Genomic DNA, 17,453 nt, shown 5'->3' with positions numbered 1-17,453 from the left:
GGTGTGTGACCTCAGGCCATGCGAGTGTTCTCACACAGTTTCTGACTGTTTGTTCTCTGTGTTTGATTGAGGCCGGGCAGAGTCCCCCTTGTGCCTGTGTGTGTTCATGCGTGTTTTCCTCTCTTGGGTCTGGTTCTTGATTGCAGCCCTACGACCCGTTAAGTGCTCAGCCAGTCTTTTAAAATGAGGCCAGGAGCAGAAAGTTAGCACCTGTCTTGGTTTATAGAAATCAGCTTGTCTTTTTTTAGCCAGAAAATTAGTTCTTTAATGACAAACATATTAAACTGTGGGTAATTAGCATTATTTATTTAGGAAAGCTCTACTGAATCTCGCCTGCCACAACTCATGATGAATGTCCAAAATGTCTTTGTGGCCACTCCTTTTTCACCACCGCATTACCTGGATTCATTTCCATCTGGCTTCAGATTTGGAGAGGGGAGCGGGCATGGAGGTGGGGCCTGCAGAGCAGTGTTGACTGATGGCTTTTCCAGGCTGTGCTGGATCTCTAGAGCAACGGCTCTCCTGCCTCTGCTTCTCTCAGAGAGCTGTGCTAAGGTAGAAAGAACATGGAGTCCCCAAGCTGGCCTCTGCCCCTAATCCCTGCTCTTGGTCCTGGCCTGCCCCTGGCCTCAGAGTATTTCCAAGAACAGCATTCTTTTTTCAGATGCCTGGGGCAGAGCTGGGTGCTGCTTCAGTTAGCTCTTGGTGAGAATCAAGGTGACAGCTACTTCCATCAGTGACTTAGGACACCTCTCCAGCCCTTAGTTGCTGGCATGGGAGCTCTGGGTCTCAGTTGAATGCAGCTGACCTCTTAGTCCGTTGTTGGGAGGGTTTGAACTTGGAATGCTAGTCTGACACCTGAGTGACCTTGAGCGTGGTATTAGACCTTTGAGCTGGTGTCCTTGTCTGTATAAGGGCAACATGTGGGCCTGAGGCTAGGCTATTGGCTGCCTCCTGTCAACTCGGCTCACTATGATAGACGTGAAGGTCTATGTTACTCTGCGATTAATACAGTCATAAAAGTGGAGTTATTTTACCCTGAAACCGTATATTTTGGTGCATAAATCATGGCAGCCTCCAGTGGCCGTCACTGTCGGGTCACTGTGAGCAGAGGGATAGCACCTGAGTGTCCTCCCTGCAGGGCCATGGCTGGAGATCACGTTGGCATCCCATCTTCTGCTTGCGGGCATGTCTATTCCAGACTGCTCTTTTCCTACCTAGGCTGCCCCTTGTATACCGGCTGGCTGCAGCCTCTCAACATGGTAGCTGGCCTCTGGGAAGAGCTCTGGCAAGAGCCGAACTGGCCAGCAACAGCTGGCTTTAGCTTTAGTGGTCCGGGCTGCTGACAAGACAGCGGTGGAGGAGTTCCCACTGTCTTCCCAAAAAGTGGACACACACCAGCCCTGGGCGTTGTACCCATCTCTTGGTGAAGGTAACGACCCTGTGAGTTCAGTCCCACTGGAAAGTTCCAGATGCTAGAGACTGAATGATGAAGTTTACTTCCACTGATCTGCGGTATAATGCGGAGAAGGGAAGCAGGGGCAAAGTAGCTAACGTGTGCCTGCAGGGGTGTACTTGTGTGTCCTCGTGTTTCTGGCTGGTCACTTGGCTGGAGGATAGGACTTTCTTCCTCCACTGGTTGTGCCCTCTGCTAGCACCTTACCTGGTCAGGGTCCTTTCCTGGACCGGGGACTCAAACTGTGAACTCCTGAAGTGGCTAGGTCCTCAGCGGTCTTGCTTTCTTGGGCTGCCACGCTTCCATTAACTAACTTCGGAAGTGGAAATCCTAAGCCAGGCCTTAGCACTCTCTGGGCTCTGGTCATGGGTTGTCCTTCCGCAGTACACAGTGCCACTCAGTCTCCCCTTGGGGGTGAGAGTTCCCCTCTCCAGCCAGGGCTGGTGCACTGGCCTCAGAGGGCTCATCTTTCAGTGTGATAGAGCTGTGGCTCTGAGGCCTCCTGCAGAGTTCACAGGTGGGAACCAAGCTTTCCCAGTGGGTTGTGACCTGTAGTCTGGGGAGCTGCTTGGATGTCACTGCTTCTTCCTGGACCTGTGCGTTTTGGCTGCGTGAGAAGCACCCGTGTAGGCGGTTGCATCCCATGATATTGAAGCCTGTTGCTTCGGGGTGTTTCTCCCAGCCACGTTCGAAATGCTCACTAGTGTCCCATTGTTCTGCTAGGCCTTTGCTGCAAATGATGGGGATGTGGTAAGGCCAAAGGATCCCGCAGTCTGAGCCCTTTGCTGCACGTTTTTCTCTGTGAAATCGGTTTCTTGAGTACGCGGTGGATGTGTGGTGCTGGAAGGGCTCTGTAGTCAGGGAAGGCACTTCCAACCCTGAGAGAACCAGTCCCTGCCGCTCCCAATGGAATGGGTCCAGGGTGTTGGCTCAATCCAGGGGCTGGCTAAGGAATGGTTCCGGGTGAGGGGACTCAGCTCAGCAGTGGGCATCGTCAAGCCACCCTTGGGAGGGATTCCGTGAACTCCGAATGGCCCTCTGTGATCCTGCTCCGTGGCGCTGGTATGCAGCCCCGTGGATTAGGTGGGGGCGGCACGTCCCCTGAAGAGGAGGCCTGCCAATTGCTTCTGCTGGTGAGGGAGGCTCAGCTCCATTGGCAGGGAGGCCTGCCAGTTCATCTGCTGGTGATGAAACCTGGCTTCATCCGGGTGCCCCCAGAAGGCCCCAGTCTGTGCCCTGATTTCAGATGAAATCAGAGAGCTGCCTCAGAAGTGCTGTGCTTTCCTGGCTAGTGACCTGAGCTGTGCTGTTCTCCGTCAGCCCACCCCTGCCGGGGGCCTCCCGGAGGGCCTGGCCTCACCCTCCCCTAGTACTCACGCTACAGGGCTCTGTGTTGGTCTGCCTTCTGATTTGGACTTTTTGGTAAATTGTGTATGAAGAAAGGGTTCTGTTGCTTAAACAGAGGTTTGGAAGTTTCTGGACTGCACAAAGTTGTAGCCTCTTCTGGGAGTCCGTCCCCCTTCTCTGATGTCACTCCACATGCTGGCTGCCGTGGGCCACCAAAGGAGCCCACCTGCTGCAGAACCAGTCTGTCTGCGTCAGCGCACAGCGCTCCTCAGGGGCCAAGAAGGAGCCCACACCCAGCTGGCCCTCAGATGCACACCAGCCTGGGGAGATGTGTATCCCAGGGCCACTTCTCTTTTCTTTCCCCCGATTTCTGCACACTCACTCACATGCAACCCGCCCGGCCAGCCCTTCACACGTGGGTGATTGCCTTCTTGTGGTTCTTAACATTGGTTTTCAGGCCTGAGTGGGAGCAGACATGGCACACAGCGCCCTGTGCCTCCCTCAGTTGTCTGCTGTGTCCTGGCCTTGCTTGTGATTGAAGATGTTCTGCCCTGGGCTTGGCTGTATCTGCCCCAGACTCGAGAGGACCCACATAAAGGGCTGCTCCGCGATCCTGGCCACCAAGGGAGGGATCTTTTGGCCCTGCTGGTGGCAGCGCTCTTTGTGACACAAGCATCCTGCTTCTGCTTCTGCTTTTCCGTGACCTGATTTCTTGTCTGACCTTTCTCAGCCCTTGAACATGTTCCAAACTCGGTTCGCTTGTGGAAGGCGGCCGTTGAACTGGAAGAGCCTGAAGATGCTAGAATCATGCTCAGCCGAGCTGTGGAGTGCTGCCCCACCAGCGTGGAGGTGAGTCTGGCAGGCTCTGCCTGAGTCCAAGTGCAGCGTCTGGGGGTGGCATCGGCTGAGCATTGAGCTGTGATTTCTGGGGCCGTAAGGCAGGGTGAAATCATACGAGGACACCTCGTAACATGGCTGCTGGGCAGAGTGGCCAGCCTGGCCGTGGTCACTCGTGCTCCTAATGGAGGTGCAGAATGGAATCTTAGCTCGCCTCTGGCTCCTACAGAGAATTCTGTTTTGAGCACTCTTTTGCAAGGGCCTGTCCTTCTCGTTCAGCTCAGAGTTTGTAAATGGGACCTGCACAGTGGAGGGTGGTAGAAAATGCTAATGGCATCTTTCTCTCAGCCCAGCATGAGAGGTTCGTTGCCTCAAACTAGTTGGGTTTCTTTAGTTTCAAACATTCTGGTTCACAGCATTCTGTGCAATGATTTTTAGTGTTGGTTTTATGATATCCAACGTGTCCTTAATTATCCTAAGGGGTATTGTGAAATTCTGCAAGCAAAATTAATCTTCGTTTATGTAAAAGTAAATAGAGCCCTACACATCTTTGGTGATGAAATGCTGCAGAATGAACAGCCAGGAGGTGAGAACCCCAGAAGGCTGAACGGCCGGGTGTCCTTTGTGAAGTCCGCAGTCGCGTCCTGCTCACCTTCTGTGCCACACCTGGAATGAGTCGGGCACAGTGTGTACATTTAACTGGTGTTTGAAATGTTTGACTGAGACTCTGTCGACTTCTCGTGTTCACCAGAGTCACTAAATAAGTCAGAAGCAGAACTGCACGGTTAATCAGATCAGGTGAAAAACGTTGCTGTATACGTTCGTGGGCCCTGTTTAAAGGATCCTTGAGAGCTGTTAGAAAGAAGTTTGTGCAAGTGCTGCGGCCTGTTAGGGTTGGCTCAACGTTTGACCTGGCGGGTTGCGCTGAATGCTGTCCTCTCGTTTGCTGGTGTTGTCTCCCCACAGCTCTGGCTTGCTCTGGCAAGGCTAGAGACCTATGAAAATGCCCGCAAGGTCTTAAATAAGGCCCGGGAGAACATCCCTACAGACCGGCACATCTGGATCACGGCTGCCAAGCTGGAGGAAGCCAATGGCAACACGCAGATGGTGGAGAAGATCATTGACCGAGCCATCACCTCGCTGCGGGCTAACGGTGTGGAGATCAACCGCGAACAATGGATCCAGGTGAGGTCAGCAGGTAGGACTCTCCTCCGTAAGCAGCTGTGTCTCGGTGTCTGCTTTAAACATGTACGTTGGGGGGCGTCTAGGTGGCTCAGGTCATGACCTCATGGTTCGTGAGTTCGAGCCCCGCGTCGGGCTCTGTGCTGACAGCTTAGAGCCTGTATCGGATCCTCTGAACCCCTCTCTCTCTGCCCCTCCCCTGCTCTCTCTCTCTTTCAAAAATAAATAAACATTAAAAAAATAAATACAAATAAAAATGCATGTTGGGGGGTGCCTGGGTGGTTTAGTCAGTCAAACCAAGGTCTGACTCTTAGTTTCTGCTCAGGTCATGATCTCATGGTTCGTGAGTTCAAGCCCTGCCTCGGGCTCTGTGGTGAAAGTGTGGAGCCTGTTTGGGATTTTCTCTCTCTCTCTCTCTCTCTCTCTCTCTCTCTCTCTCTCTCTCTCTCCCCCCCTCTCTCCCCCTCTCTCCCTCTCCCCCCCCTCCCTCTCCCCCCACCTTGCCCCTCTCCCGCTTGCATGTGCTTTTTCTCTCTCTCAAAATAAATAAATAAACTTAAAAAAAAAACACGTTGGAGTCTCTCATAGGGTAGGGGCTGGTGGATGCTAACTGAGGGTCGTCACGCTGGCAGGAAAGCAGGCATGTGTGGCTTTTTCCTTAGTTTTTATAGAGTTGACACCCTGAGGACACCTGTGGGTTGGATACTCTGAAGAACTTTCTGCACACGGACACTAGTGAATAGTACCCCTTTTCGAGGAGAAATAATACGATGTAAAGAGAACGGTAGGCCTGGGGCTGGTGAAGTCTCTGAAGATCTTCTGACCCGGCCTCCAGGATGGGCGACCTCTCCTGCCTTCCACTTTCACCACGTGAGCTCTGTGGGCAAGGACTCCCCGTCTCCTGGGGGCCCTGCCTGTAGTGGAGTCAGCCTGGGGCAGGGAGTGCTTCTTGACCACCGTCTGCTCCCCACCAAGGGCCCTATGCAGGCGGCCCTCTTGTTTCGCCTACTGCCCCTGGCATTAGAAGGTGGGAAGGTGGCCTCAGGCCTCCCGCCTCTTCCTTCTTGTGTTCCTGCTGCCACAGGTCTGCTGATAGCTCCAGTTGTCCGCCCGGGGGCCTCTCCCCTCCTGGGGAGGTGGCCTCGAGGGGTGCTGCCCTGTTCCCAGGGATCCCCTCTTGATCAGTACCTCTGCCCTGTGTGGGTGTCATGCCATGTGGCCTCTCTGTGTTTGGGCATTTTTTTTTTCTTTTTTTTTTAAATCCTGGCTGCAAGGTCTCACATGTCCCTCTAAAATTCAACCGTTGAGATTCAGCCCCTTTATTTCCTTGGTGTTTTTAGCCACGTTGTTACTTTTCGATGCCTCCTTCCTTTGTGAAGACCCATGGAGACCCGCGTTTCCAACTTGTGTCTTCTTCCTTCTGCCTGAAGGGCTATAACAGTTTCTTATGTAAATTCTTCCAGTTTTTACGTGTCTGGAAACTGTATTTGATCTGTTTTTGAAAGCTGTTTTCCCTTGGTATAGAATTTAGGTTGACAATCTTGTTCCGCAGTACTTTCAAGATACAACTTTTCTGTCTTCTCTTGTGTGTTATTTCCCATAAGGAATTTGTCATCTTTAGCTTTGTTTCTTCATACATATTATCTTCTCTTTCTTTTTAAAACAATTAATGACTTAAGTTTTTTTAATGTTTGTTTATTTTTGAGGGAGCGCGCGCGCACGTGAGTGGGGGAGGGGGAGGGACAGAGAGAGAGGGAGACCCAGAATCTGAAGCAGACTCCAGGCTCTGAACTCTCCTCACAGAGCCTGATGTGGGGCTCAAACTTAGAAGCTGTGACCTAAGCTGAAGTCGGATGCTTAACCGACTGAGCCATCCAGGTGCCCCTGTTGTAGCTCTTACATTTAGATTTATGATCTGTTTGAGTTCGTTTTTGGGTGTGGTGTGAGGGAAGGCTTTAACTTCATTCTCCACGTGCATGGCCAGTGGTCCTCGGTGTAAGAGTTTATTTCTGAACTCAGTCCTAGTCCTTGGACTGTATGTCTTTATGCTAGCCCTGTGGTATTCGGGTGGCCGTAGCTTTGTAGAAAGCTTTGAAATCAGGAAGTGACAAAGTGTCCTTTGTCGTCTACAAGATTATTTTAGGTGTGCTTGATTCTTTGTGTTTCCATATGAATTTTAGGATCAGCTTGTCAGTTCCTGCAAAAGAGAAACTTGGGGGGCGCCTGGGTGGCTCAGTCGGTTAAGCGTCTGACTTCAGCTCAGATCATGATCTCGCAGTCCGTGAGTTAGAGCCCCGTGTCGGGCTCTGTGCTGACAGCTCGGAGCCTGGAGCCCGCTTCAGACTCTGTGTCTCCCTCTCTCTCTGACCCTCCCCTGCTCATGCTCTGTCTCTCTCTCTCTCAAAAATAAATAAAAACATTTTAAAAAATTAAAAAAAAAAATAAAAGAAACTTGGACCAGCTGGGATTTTGATAGGGATGTCATGGGACCTGCAGATTGCCTTGGGGACTGTTGGCATCCTGACAGTATTAAGTCCTCTGATCCATGAACATGGGGTGTCTTTCCATTGATTTAGGTCTTCAGCTTTTTCAGCAATGTCAGTGTACGAGTATTGCACTTTGTTTTATTCCAAATATGTTGTTATTTTTGATGCTATTGTAAGTGGAATTTTCGTGTCATTTTCAGGTGGTTCATTATCTGTGTATAGAAATACAGTAGACTTCTGAATATTGAGCTTGTGTGACCTTGCTGAAATCATTTATTAAATTGTAATAGATTTAATGGGTTCTGTAGGGTTTTCGGTATGCTAGATCGTGCCATCTGCTTATACAATTTTACTTCTTTTTTTTCCCCCTTCTGGATACCTTTTATTTCTTGTCTAATTGCCCTGATTAGAACCTCTAGTGAAATGTTGACTAGAAGTGGGGAGAACCAACATCTTTGTCTTCCTCCTGATCTTAGGGGGAAGTATCTAGGTTTTCCTGTTGAGTGTGGTGTTAGCTCCGTAGCTCATTGGTGCCTTAGTTATATTTTAAAGAACTTTTCTTCTTTTCTTTCCATTTCGTTTTGGATAACTTGTATGGCTTTGTCCTCAAAGTTTGTTCTTCTGTAACATCTGATCTGCTGTTTATCTCATCTAGGGGATTTTCCACTTCAGATCTTGTAGTTTTCATTTCTGTGAATTTAATTTTGGTCTTTTAAAAATGTCTTTCTCGGGGCGCCTGGGTGGCGCAGTCGGTTAAGCGTCCAACTTCAGCCAGGTCACGATCTCGCGGTCCGTGAGTTCGAGCCCCGCGTCGGGCTCTGGGCTGATGGCTCAGAGCCTGGAGCCTGTTTCCGATTCTGTGTCTCCCTCTCTCTCTGCCCCTCCCCCATTCATGCTCTGTCTCTCTCTGTCCCAAAAATAAATAAACGTTTAAAAAAAAAAAAAATGTCTTTCACATCTGTACAACCTTTTTTTTTTCTTTTTCTTTTTTTTTTTTTAAGAGAGAGTGTATATACGAGTGGAGGAGGGGCAGAGAGAGGGAGAGAGAGAATCCCAAGCAGGCTCCACATTCAGTGCAGAGCCCAGTGCAGGGCTTGATCATGAGCTGAAAGCAAGAGTTGGACGCTCAACCAACAGAGCCACCCAGACACCCTTGTGCTGGTATTTTGGACATACAGACTCAATATAACGACTGTTTTAGTGCCCTTGTCTCCTAACTCTGATGTCTTTGTCCGTTTGGGATTAATTTTGATAGATTTGTTAATCCTCTCGTTACAAGTTGCATATTCTTATTTCTTTGCATGGCTGGTAATGTTCAACTTGTTGCCAGATACCGTGAATTTCCCCTTGCTGGGTGCTGGGCAGTTTTGCATTCCTGTACGTCCTCCAGGCTTTCCTACTGGACCAGCTGGTGCTTTGGTCCTTTGGACCTTGCTTCAGTGCTTTGCTAGGTTGGACCCCAGCAGTAGTGGGTTTGGGACAGTTCAGGGCTAATCCCCCTGTGGAGGTGAGACCTCTCTGTGCACTGTGCCCAGTGACCTGTGTCTCTTGGGGGTTTCCAGTCTGGCCATGGAAAGAGGCACTGTTCCTGGCCCCATGTGAGCTCTGAGGAGTGCTCTAACCATTGTGGATGGTTCTTTTCAAACACTCATGCTTTGTTTGGTGCTCAGTGAAGACCCGCAGGTGGCTCTCTGCAGAGCACATCGCCAGGGTTGTCTCTCCACTGCACTTTTCTTCTCTTGTGCTTGATCCTGTGTACTGTATGCTTCTTCATCTTCTAGGGCTCAGCACCGCCTCCTCCAGCGTTCCCACCTGGGTCCCCCTCCCTGTTCTGCGGCCTGGAAACTCTCCAGGCGGTGAGCTGGGCTAACATGGGGCTCCCCTTGACTGCTTCTGCGTCTCAGTCCTCACAGCCCTTTGTTACCCGTGTCCAGTGTCTTGACAACGGCTGCTTCACAGGTGTTGTCTGGATTTCTCGTTGTCTCAGGAGCGGGGGCAGGGGGGTTCCGGCTCAGTCAGCAGCTTCTCTGGTTCTCTGAGGGCTTTTTGGAGGCTGACTGTGCACCTGGCAGGCCTTACCTGCTCCAGCTCTCTGCCTTCTTGGTCTCCCTGGAGCCCCGTTTTGCAGAGTGGAGGTGAGCGCCCTGTGCCCCCGGAAAAGCCCACGCACGTCAATTACCATTCCTAACCCCCCTTTTGGGGCACACTGGCTTGGCCACAGTGAGTCCCGTTTCTTCTGCCAGCCTGTGTTTCCATCTTGTCAAGAAGGATTACTGCAGGAGGGGATGGTAGGTGTCCTGTCTCCTTGCTGGTTCTCAGACCAGCTTCCTGTAAACCCTCCATTAAGACACTGGCTTTGTGCAGAAAAATACACAGCACGAGCTGGAAGTTTTTAAAATTTTCCTCAAAATTTGGGACACCTGGGTGGCTCAGTCAGTTAAGCATCAGACTCTTGATTTCAGCTCAGGTCATGATCTCACGGTTTGTGTGTTCGAGCCCCGTGTTGGGCTCTGTGCTGGCAGTTTGGAGCCTGCTTGGGGTCCTCTCTCTCCCGTCTGCCCCTCTGCCCCTCCCCTGCTCATGCTCTTTCTCTCTTTCTCTCTCAAAAATAAGTAAACATTTAAAATTAAATAAGAAATAAGCTTTCCTCAAAATTTGTGTTTTGCTGCTATTTGCTTCTATTTGAATGTGATGAAGGGATCTGAAAGCACACGAGTCTTGCCTGGTCTTTTTAAGGCTGGCACATAAAACGTGTCTTTGTGGTGTCCTGCAAAGAGTATTACGGCTGAGGGGTTTTGCCCTCTGAGCAAAGTCACCATTTACTGAGCACCAGACTCTGCCGAACGGGTTTTCTCCTTGCCTTCTTACTTCCTACTTCCCATTCTTTGTGGAACCCAGTCCCGGCCCTGACCCCGGGCCCCGCTGGACACCTCAGGAGCCTCTGCGACAGGCCTGGCTCCACCAACCATGCCCTCGAACCGTGTCTGCGTGTACTCACATGCTTTTCCTTTCGTCCTGCTGGTGCCACTTCCCCTCCTTTGCTGGTTCTCCTTCTCTCCTCTATTTTTTTTTAATTTTTTTTTTAACGTTTTATTTATTTTTGAGACAGAGAGAGACAGAGCATGAACAGGGGAGGGTCAGCGAGAGGGAGACACAGAATCTGAAACAGGCTCCAGGCTCTGAGCTGTCAGCACAGAGCCCGACGTGGGGCCCGAACTCATGGACCGCGAGATCATGACCTGAGCCGAAGTCGGCCGCTTAACCGACTGAGCCACCCAGGCGCCCCTCTCCTTCTCTCCTCTAAATCGCTTGGTGGTTTGGCCCTCAGCCCCTTTCTGAGACTCGTCTGTGCTTCTGTGAGGGTCTCGTCTCACCACATTGCCAAGCAAGAATGGCACTTACAGGACAGGAACCCCCCAAATGTGGACTCTGCTCTGGGTGCTCCCCACATCCTGGATTGCACCCCTGCTGCCCTGCGTCCCCCAGCGACATGGGACAGTACCAGGGCCTGATGTGTCCAGGGTGCATCTCCTGGTTTGCCCACAAAGCGTGCTAGTCCTCAGCCTTGCTCACCTCAGTATGAAGCACCACCATTTATGCCTCGTGAGTCACTGCTGACTCCTTTTTCTCATACCCCTCGTCCGGCAAGCAGTTTGAGCCTACCTTCCCATCTCTCCCTGGTCCGGGTGGCCTGCCTTGCCGTCTGTCCCTGGTCCGGGTGGCCTGTCTTGCCGTCTGTCCCTGGTCCGGGTGCACCTTGTCACCCAGTTGTGGCAGTCCTTGGCCAGACCACAGCTTCCCCCAGACATGGCAGTGTGTCCTGTTGTGTTTCCCTGCTAATGCTCCACACAGTGGTTAGGGCTGTCCTTTTAAGATGAGACTGATTATGTGACTCCTCCTCTAGTTTAAAAACCTCTGGTGCCTGCCTGCCCCACAGCAGTAAAACCCAGAGCTCTTGCTGTGGCCTGCAAGGCCCTGGGATCCAGTTAGAGTATTTCCTCCTTTTGTCCATTTTGAATCCTGAGTTCTAGACCAACAGATGCAAATGTTTGTGAGCTTGTCTTGGTTCTTACTACTTTGGAAGTGTGTTCCATGCAGAGCCTCGTGTGGCCACTGAGCTGTCTCCCACAGTGCTGTGCACACAGAGCTGCTTGTGCAGTGCTTGGGAGTGCATGGATGCAGCCTTGTTAAGTCCTTAGGTATTTGTCAAGCATTCATCTGCTGGGTGGAAAGGAGGGTTACCTCGCCGGGTGGGCTGCAGGAGGGCTCGATGGGCATCAGCGCCTTGGGTGCGCACCGACCTGCAGTGCAGGGGCTGTCCGTCCTCTTCATGTGGGCGTAGCGTGCCCCTGTCAGCCACCTGCAGCTCTGGACTATAGTTTTGTGTCCCTCTTGCAGGATGCTGAGGAGTGTGACAAGGCTGGGAGTGTGGCCACCTGCCAGGCCGTCATGCGTGCTGTGATTGGCATTGGGATCGAGGAGGAAGATCGGAAGCACACCTGGATGGAAGATGCTGACAGTGTAAGTTCGGCTACGTGGGCCTGAAGCACCTGTGGGGAACTAGCTGCAGATGTGAAAGTCTTCTTGATCTGCTGATTTTTTAAAATGTATTTATTTTGAGAGAGAGCATGCGTGAGCTGGAGGGTCGGAGAGAGAGGAGAGAGAATCCCAGGCAGGCTCCATGCTGTCATCACAGAGCCCGACGTGGGGCTCAAACCCACAACTTGCAAGATCATGACCTGAGCCAAGATCAAGATTTTCAAGAGTCAGAGCCACCCAGGGGCCCCTGATCTGCTGACTTTCTTAAACATAGTTGTAGCTGTAAGGAGTACAGATTTCTCCTAACCCAGGTTTACCTGGAGAGCCGCTCCTTGCAGACCTCCTGATCTGCAGTGCTCTGTGCTCTGTGTGGGCTGACTGTGTGCTGTGGACCAGGAGCCAGCAGAGTGGGAGCCCACAGAGCTCTCTCAGCTGTTTTTTACCTCCCCACATCTACCCCCTGGGTTCTTTTATAAGTTGCACTTCAGAAGGCATTTTGTATACGAAGCTTTTGCCTACTTTGAAATTATTTCCTTGGAATAGGCTTCCAGAGAAGAGAGCATGGGGGTCAAAATCGGTATGTATTTTAGGTATTCAGTGCCTTAAAGGTGGCTCTCTTTTTTTTTTTTAGCTTATTTTGAAATAATCTTAGATTTACAGATGTTGCAAACTGTATGAAGGCTTCTTATATGCCCTTCACCCAGATTCCTCCGAATTTGACCGTTTCACCACATTTGCCTTTCCCATTCCACTCACACGTGCACACACATGCACACACATCCCTTACTGTTTCTTCTGAATAGTTGCGAGTAAATTGCAGAGGTCACGGCCCCTTTCCTCCAAGTACTGCAGCATTTCTTTAAAAGACGATGTTTTCTTACACAGTCATAACATAGCTATCAAAATGAGGAAATAATGTTGACACAGTGCCATTATGTAATTTGCAGGCCAAATTCCACCAGTTGCCTCCCTAAGTGTCCCTTTCACAGGAAGGAAAAACACAGCTGGTTCTGGTGCAGCAGCCGCCCCCGGTCACAGCCTCAGGTTTCTGTGGCCCTGATAGTCTAGAGAGGGCTTTGGTCTGTCGTCGTTTTTCAGGAGTCTGACTTCTGGCCCCCTGATTGACTTTGTGACTTTGTGGCCCCCTGATTTGGGTCTCCATGATGTGTCCCCACATTGGGGTTGGGGTTCTGCGTCTTTGTGAGATGTTGTGTCCTGGCAGGTTGTGTTGGTAGGTGCCTGTGCCCGTTCAACTCTGAGCAGCTCAAGTGGCATCCAACAGGTTTCTCCACTGGAAGGTTACTCTTTTTCTCCTTTCTAATGAATAAGTGCCTTGTGGGGAGGCACTCTGAGATTAAACATCCTGTTTCTTGCCAAACTTTGACCTACTAGTTTGCAGGCCCATTAATGATGTTTTTGTCCTGTATCAGTTACTATGGTATTTGCCAAATAGTGCTTTTCTTTCTTTTTCTTTCTTTCTTTCTTTCTTTCTTTCTTTCTTTCTTTCTTTCTTTCTTTCTCTTTCTTTCTTTCTTTCTTTTTCTTTCCTTTTCTTTTCTTTTCTTTTCTTTTCTTTTTTCTTTCTTAATGTTTATTTTTGAGAGAGAGAGTCAGAGCATGAACGGGAGAGTGGCAGAGAGACCAGGAGACAGAATTCAAAGCAGGCTCCAGGCTCTGAGGTGTCCTCACAGAGCCCAACGTGGGGCTCGAACTCACAAACTGTGAGATCATGACCTGAGCCGAAGTCGGACACTTAACTGACTGAGCCCCCCAGGTGCCAAATAGTGCTTTTCTCAACACCGTTTCTTCTGTATTTTATTAGAGTTTATTAGTTGGAATTCTACAGTAATGACCTTTCCCTTATTCACGTGGGTATTTGTTTCTTTCTGTTAGGAGAGGCCAAGGATCCCTACTCCATTCTGGGAGATTATAGCCCCTGATGGCATCACCGGTGTGGAGCTCACATAACCTCTTGAGCCCCACATGTGCTATGACCCAGGGCACAGGTGCTGGCCATGCCATGCACTTCCAGGGGCCTGTGGCCTGCCGATGGTCTAGTGCACACCAAATATACCTTGGTTCTTTAGGCGAGTCGAGACACAGGCCAACCATGATGGGTGTTAAAAGCTTTTCATTATGTAACATTTAAGACGCAAAGAAGTATAAAGAGTAACAAATATGCTCAGTGTCTGTATCGAAAGGAGATTCCCAAATATGCCAAAGAATCCTAGTTTCTTGTTGTCGAGCCCCTTTTTATTCTGCACATAGAGTTAAACACTTCACTTCATTTTATTTTCCTTATTGCTTTGACAGCATAGGAGGCCTGGCGAGGGGAGGAGCGGAGGGGGGATAGACCTTGCCCTATGGATGACAGATTGTGGGAGCAGAAGCCCACGAACCATTTCAGATTTTCTTTTTCTTTTTTATTGTCTCTTGCACGTGTCATAGAACAACACGGCTGTCTTTCACAAAGCTGTGCAATTCTGGAGTAAGAGCTCAAGTCTCTGTGCTCAAAAGAGCGAAGTGTTTTCGTAATCCTCCCACCGCACGGGGCACTGCCTGGCTCACCCACACCTGAGACCCCTGGTGGACTGTCACTTGATCCAGTGGGGCCACGGATGCCCGAAAGTCTTTGTAACCGGCCTCCAGGACCTTGGTCAAAAGTCACAAAGAGTACAGACCAGTTTGTATGGGGTCTCACCCTCATTTGGCATCTTCTGTCACTTTTTCAGTCACTACTGGTCCGGACACGCCCGAGGCGGGGCCCTTCTTGGTTTCTGTGGTGCTTGAGTCAGATTGAGGCCACGTGACCCAGAAGGAACCCAGTCTGAACAAGGAGGTCGAAGCTGCATCCCTGTTTTTTAACTCCACACCCATTTCCACATGGTGGTCTTTGTGCAACAGGAGGCTTATAGCCGTTCTCTTGGAGAATGCAGCTGTCAGTCTGCGAAGTGGCCTTGGCTGGCTCTGTGAGGTGCCTGTGACATTTTGATGATCGTTGCTGCAGAACTTTGTTTCCGACACAGTTCCTAGTGGCTTTTCACTTACCTCAGAATACAAAACCCTTTCTTGATATGAGAACGCTTCCTGCGTGTGCAGAGTGTTTAGGGCGGCACGTTTCTCAGGTGGTCCGCGAGCATCTGGTGTTGAGTATGGGGGGCACTGGCCTTTCCCCTGGGTCAGCCCGTTCCAGTGAGCGTCCCTGGCTCGTGACCTTCTCAAGAGATGGCTTTCACAGAGCGACTGGCTTTCTTGTGTTGCTTGATTCCAACCAGGGAATAAAGTCATTCTTTCTGTCTTTTTTTTTTTTTTTCAATGCTTATTTATGTTTGAGAGCGCGCGAGAGAGAGAGAGAGACAGAGCATGAGTGGGGAAGGGGCAGAGAGAGAGGGAGACACAGATTGCAAAGCAGGCTCCAGGCTCCAAACTGTCAGCACAGAGCCTGACGTGGGGCTCAAACCCACGAACCATGAGATCATGACCTGAGCTGAAGTCAGATGCCTAACCGACTGAGCCACCCAGGCCCCCCTAAAGTCATTCTTCAATAAGGAAAAAAAACATCCAGAGAAAGTAGCAGCAAGTGTTTATGGAAGTTCTGTTTGAGTGGATGGGTTCTTTCTTTCTCTTTTTTAAGCTGCATTTTTTTTTTTTTTTTTTTTTTAAGAAGGAAAGCTAGGGCACCTGGGTGGCTCAGTCAGTTCAGGGTCTGACTTTGGCTCAGGTCATGATCTCACGAGTCGTGAGTTCAAGTCCCGCGTCAGGCTCTGTGCTGACAGCTCAGAGCCTGGAGCCTGCTTCAGATTCTGTGTCTCCCTCTCTCTGTGCCCCTCCCTAGCTTTCTCTCTCCCTCTCTCCCTCTCTCTCTCTCTCTCAAAAATAAATAAAACAGGGGCGCCTGGGTGGCGCAGTCGGTTAAGCGTCCGACTTCAGCCAGGTCATGATCTCGCGGTCCGTGAGTTCGAGCCCCGCGTCGGGCTCTGGGCGGATGGCTCAGAGCCTGGAGCCTGTTTCTGATTCTGTGTCTCCCTCTCTCTCTGCCCCTCCCCCGTTCACGCTCTGTCTCTCTCTGTCCCCAAAAATAAATAAAAAACGTTGAAAATAAATAAAAAAATAAATAAATAAATAAATAAATAAATAAAACATTAAAAAAAAAAGAAAACTGTTTTTCTTCCTTCCTTTTTCTTTCTTTTCTTTTCTTTTCTTTTCTTTTCTTTTCTTTTCTTTTCTTTTCTTTTCTTTTCTTTCAAGTTCATTTATCTTTGAGAGACAGTGCTCTCTGTCTGTGAGGGAGGGGTGGAGAGAGAGAACCCCAAGCGGGCTTCACACTGTGAGTGCGGAGCCTGAACATGGGACTCAATCTCACGAACTCGTGAGATCATGATCTGAGCCAAACTCAAGAGTCGGATGCTTAACCAACTGAGCCACCCAGGTGCCCCGTAAGCTACATTTTTTATTGTGGTAAAATACACATATCATAAAGTTTGCCATTCTTGCCACTTGGAAGCGTGTGATTCCGTGGCGTCTAGCACACTCACGGTGTTGTGCGGCTATCGCCGCGGTCTCAGACTCCAGAGTTTTTCTGTTCCCCGCATCAGAGCCCACACCCGTTCACAGCCATTCAGGTGGATAGATGCTTTCTTTCTCTTTGTGCTCCTCTGTGTTTTACAGGTTTCTAACGAGCATGGCTTTTATAAGGGAGAACATACACTTAACCCTGAGTTCAGAGAGGAACCAACGTGTGTGGTGTGTGGTCAGCTCTCCCCTGCGGCTGGCGGCTGCTGTTCCCCTGCACCAGCTCCTGCTGTGTATGAGGGCTGGCAGACAGCCCCATGCCGGGCCCCGTGTGTTTCACTCCCCATCCTCCTGGGGTTTCGCTCTCCCGGGTCGTGTTTCCCACAGTGTGGTTCTGAGCAGACGGGCCGTCGTGCCTCCTGCTCTGAGGCCAGGGCTGGGCTGCCCACTCTCACCCTTATCTTTCTGCTCTAGTGTGTGGCCCACAATGCCCTGGAGTGTGCGCGAGCTATCTATGCCTACGCCCTGCAAGTGTTCCCCAGCAAGAAGAGTGTGTGGCTGAGAGCCGCGTACTTCGAGAAGAACCACGGCACCAGGTATGTGCTTGGGCCCCCAGGTGCCTGGTGGCGCGCTCCACTCCGTGTGCCCATTGGCCTTCTGACTCCAGGTCGGGCAGAGCTGAGTTGAAACCTCCCCTCCCCATAGGTGGGCAAGGACCTAAACTTGAGATCCAGTCCTCTGCAATGAGGGGCAGAATCTTCTACTGCACTTGAGACTTTGAGATCTGTCTTTATGGCTCCTTCTGTACTAGATAGGATTATCACTCTTTTATAGTTGAGAAACTGAGACGCCGAGGGCATTTCTGCAGAAGCGCCTACAGCTGCGTTGGCAGACGCCTGGTGGCCCAAGGGTGCCTGGGGCGAGGCAGGGTTCTAAAGCTCCACGTCTGTGCCAGCACTGGATTTAGCAGTGTGGGCGGTGCGGCATCTGGGCCCAGGCAGGCATGGTTTTCATTTAAGCTCTGCTGACTTTGGGTTTAGGCTAGTTTTTGTGCTCTGAGGAGGTCCTTGACAATTTTCTCTAATTGTATTCTT

At 50.5% G+C, this 17,453-nt stretch overlaps 1 protein-coding gene across 1 annotated transcript in view; it reads left to right on the top strand.

The window, feature by feature from the left end:
* Nucleotides 1-17,453, top strand: part of PRPF6 (pre-mRNA processing factor 6) — a 47,203-nt gene that overhangs the window by 19,703 nt on the left and 10,047 nt on the right. Inside the window, 4 exon segments of the mRNA XM_030309126.1 lie at nucleotides 3,534-3,652; nucleotides 4,607-4,825; nucleotides 11,707-11,829; nucleotides 16,834-16,955. Coding sequence (XP_030164986.1) covers nucleotides 3,534-3,652; nucleotides 4,607-4,825; nucleotides 11,707-11,829; nucleotides 16,834-16,955 — 583 coding nt within the window.

This window comes from Lynx canadensis, chromosome A3, assembly GCF_007474595.2.
Source record: "Lynx canadensis isolate LIC74 chromosome A3, mLynCan4.pri.v2, whole genome shotgun sequence".
In the NCBI taxonomy this organism is placed as follows: domain Eukaryota; kingdom Metazoa; phylum Chordata; class Mammalia; order Carnivora; family Felidae; genus Lynx; species Lynx canadensis.
The sequence above is the reverse complement of the archived record's forward strand: the minus strand, read 5'-3'. Positions and strand labels throughout refer to the sequence as shown.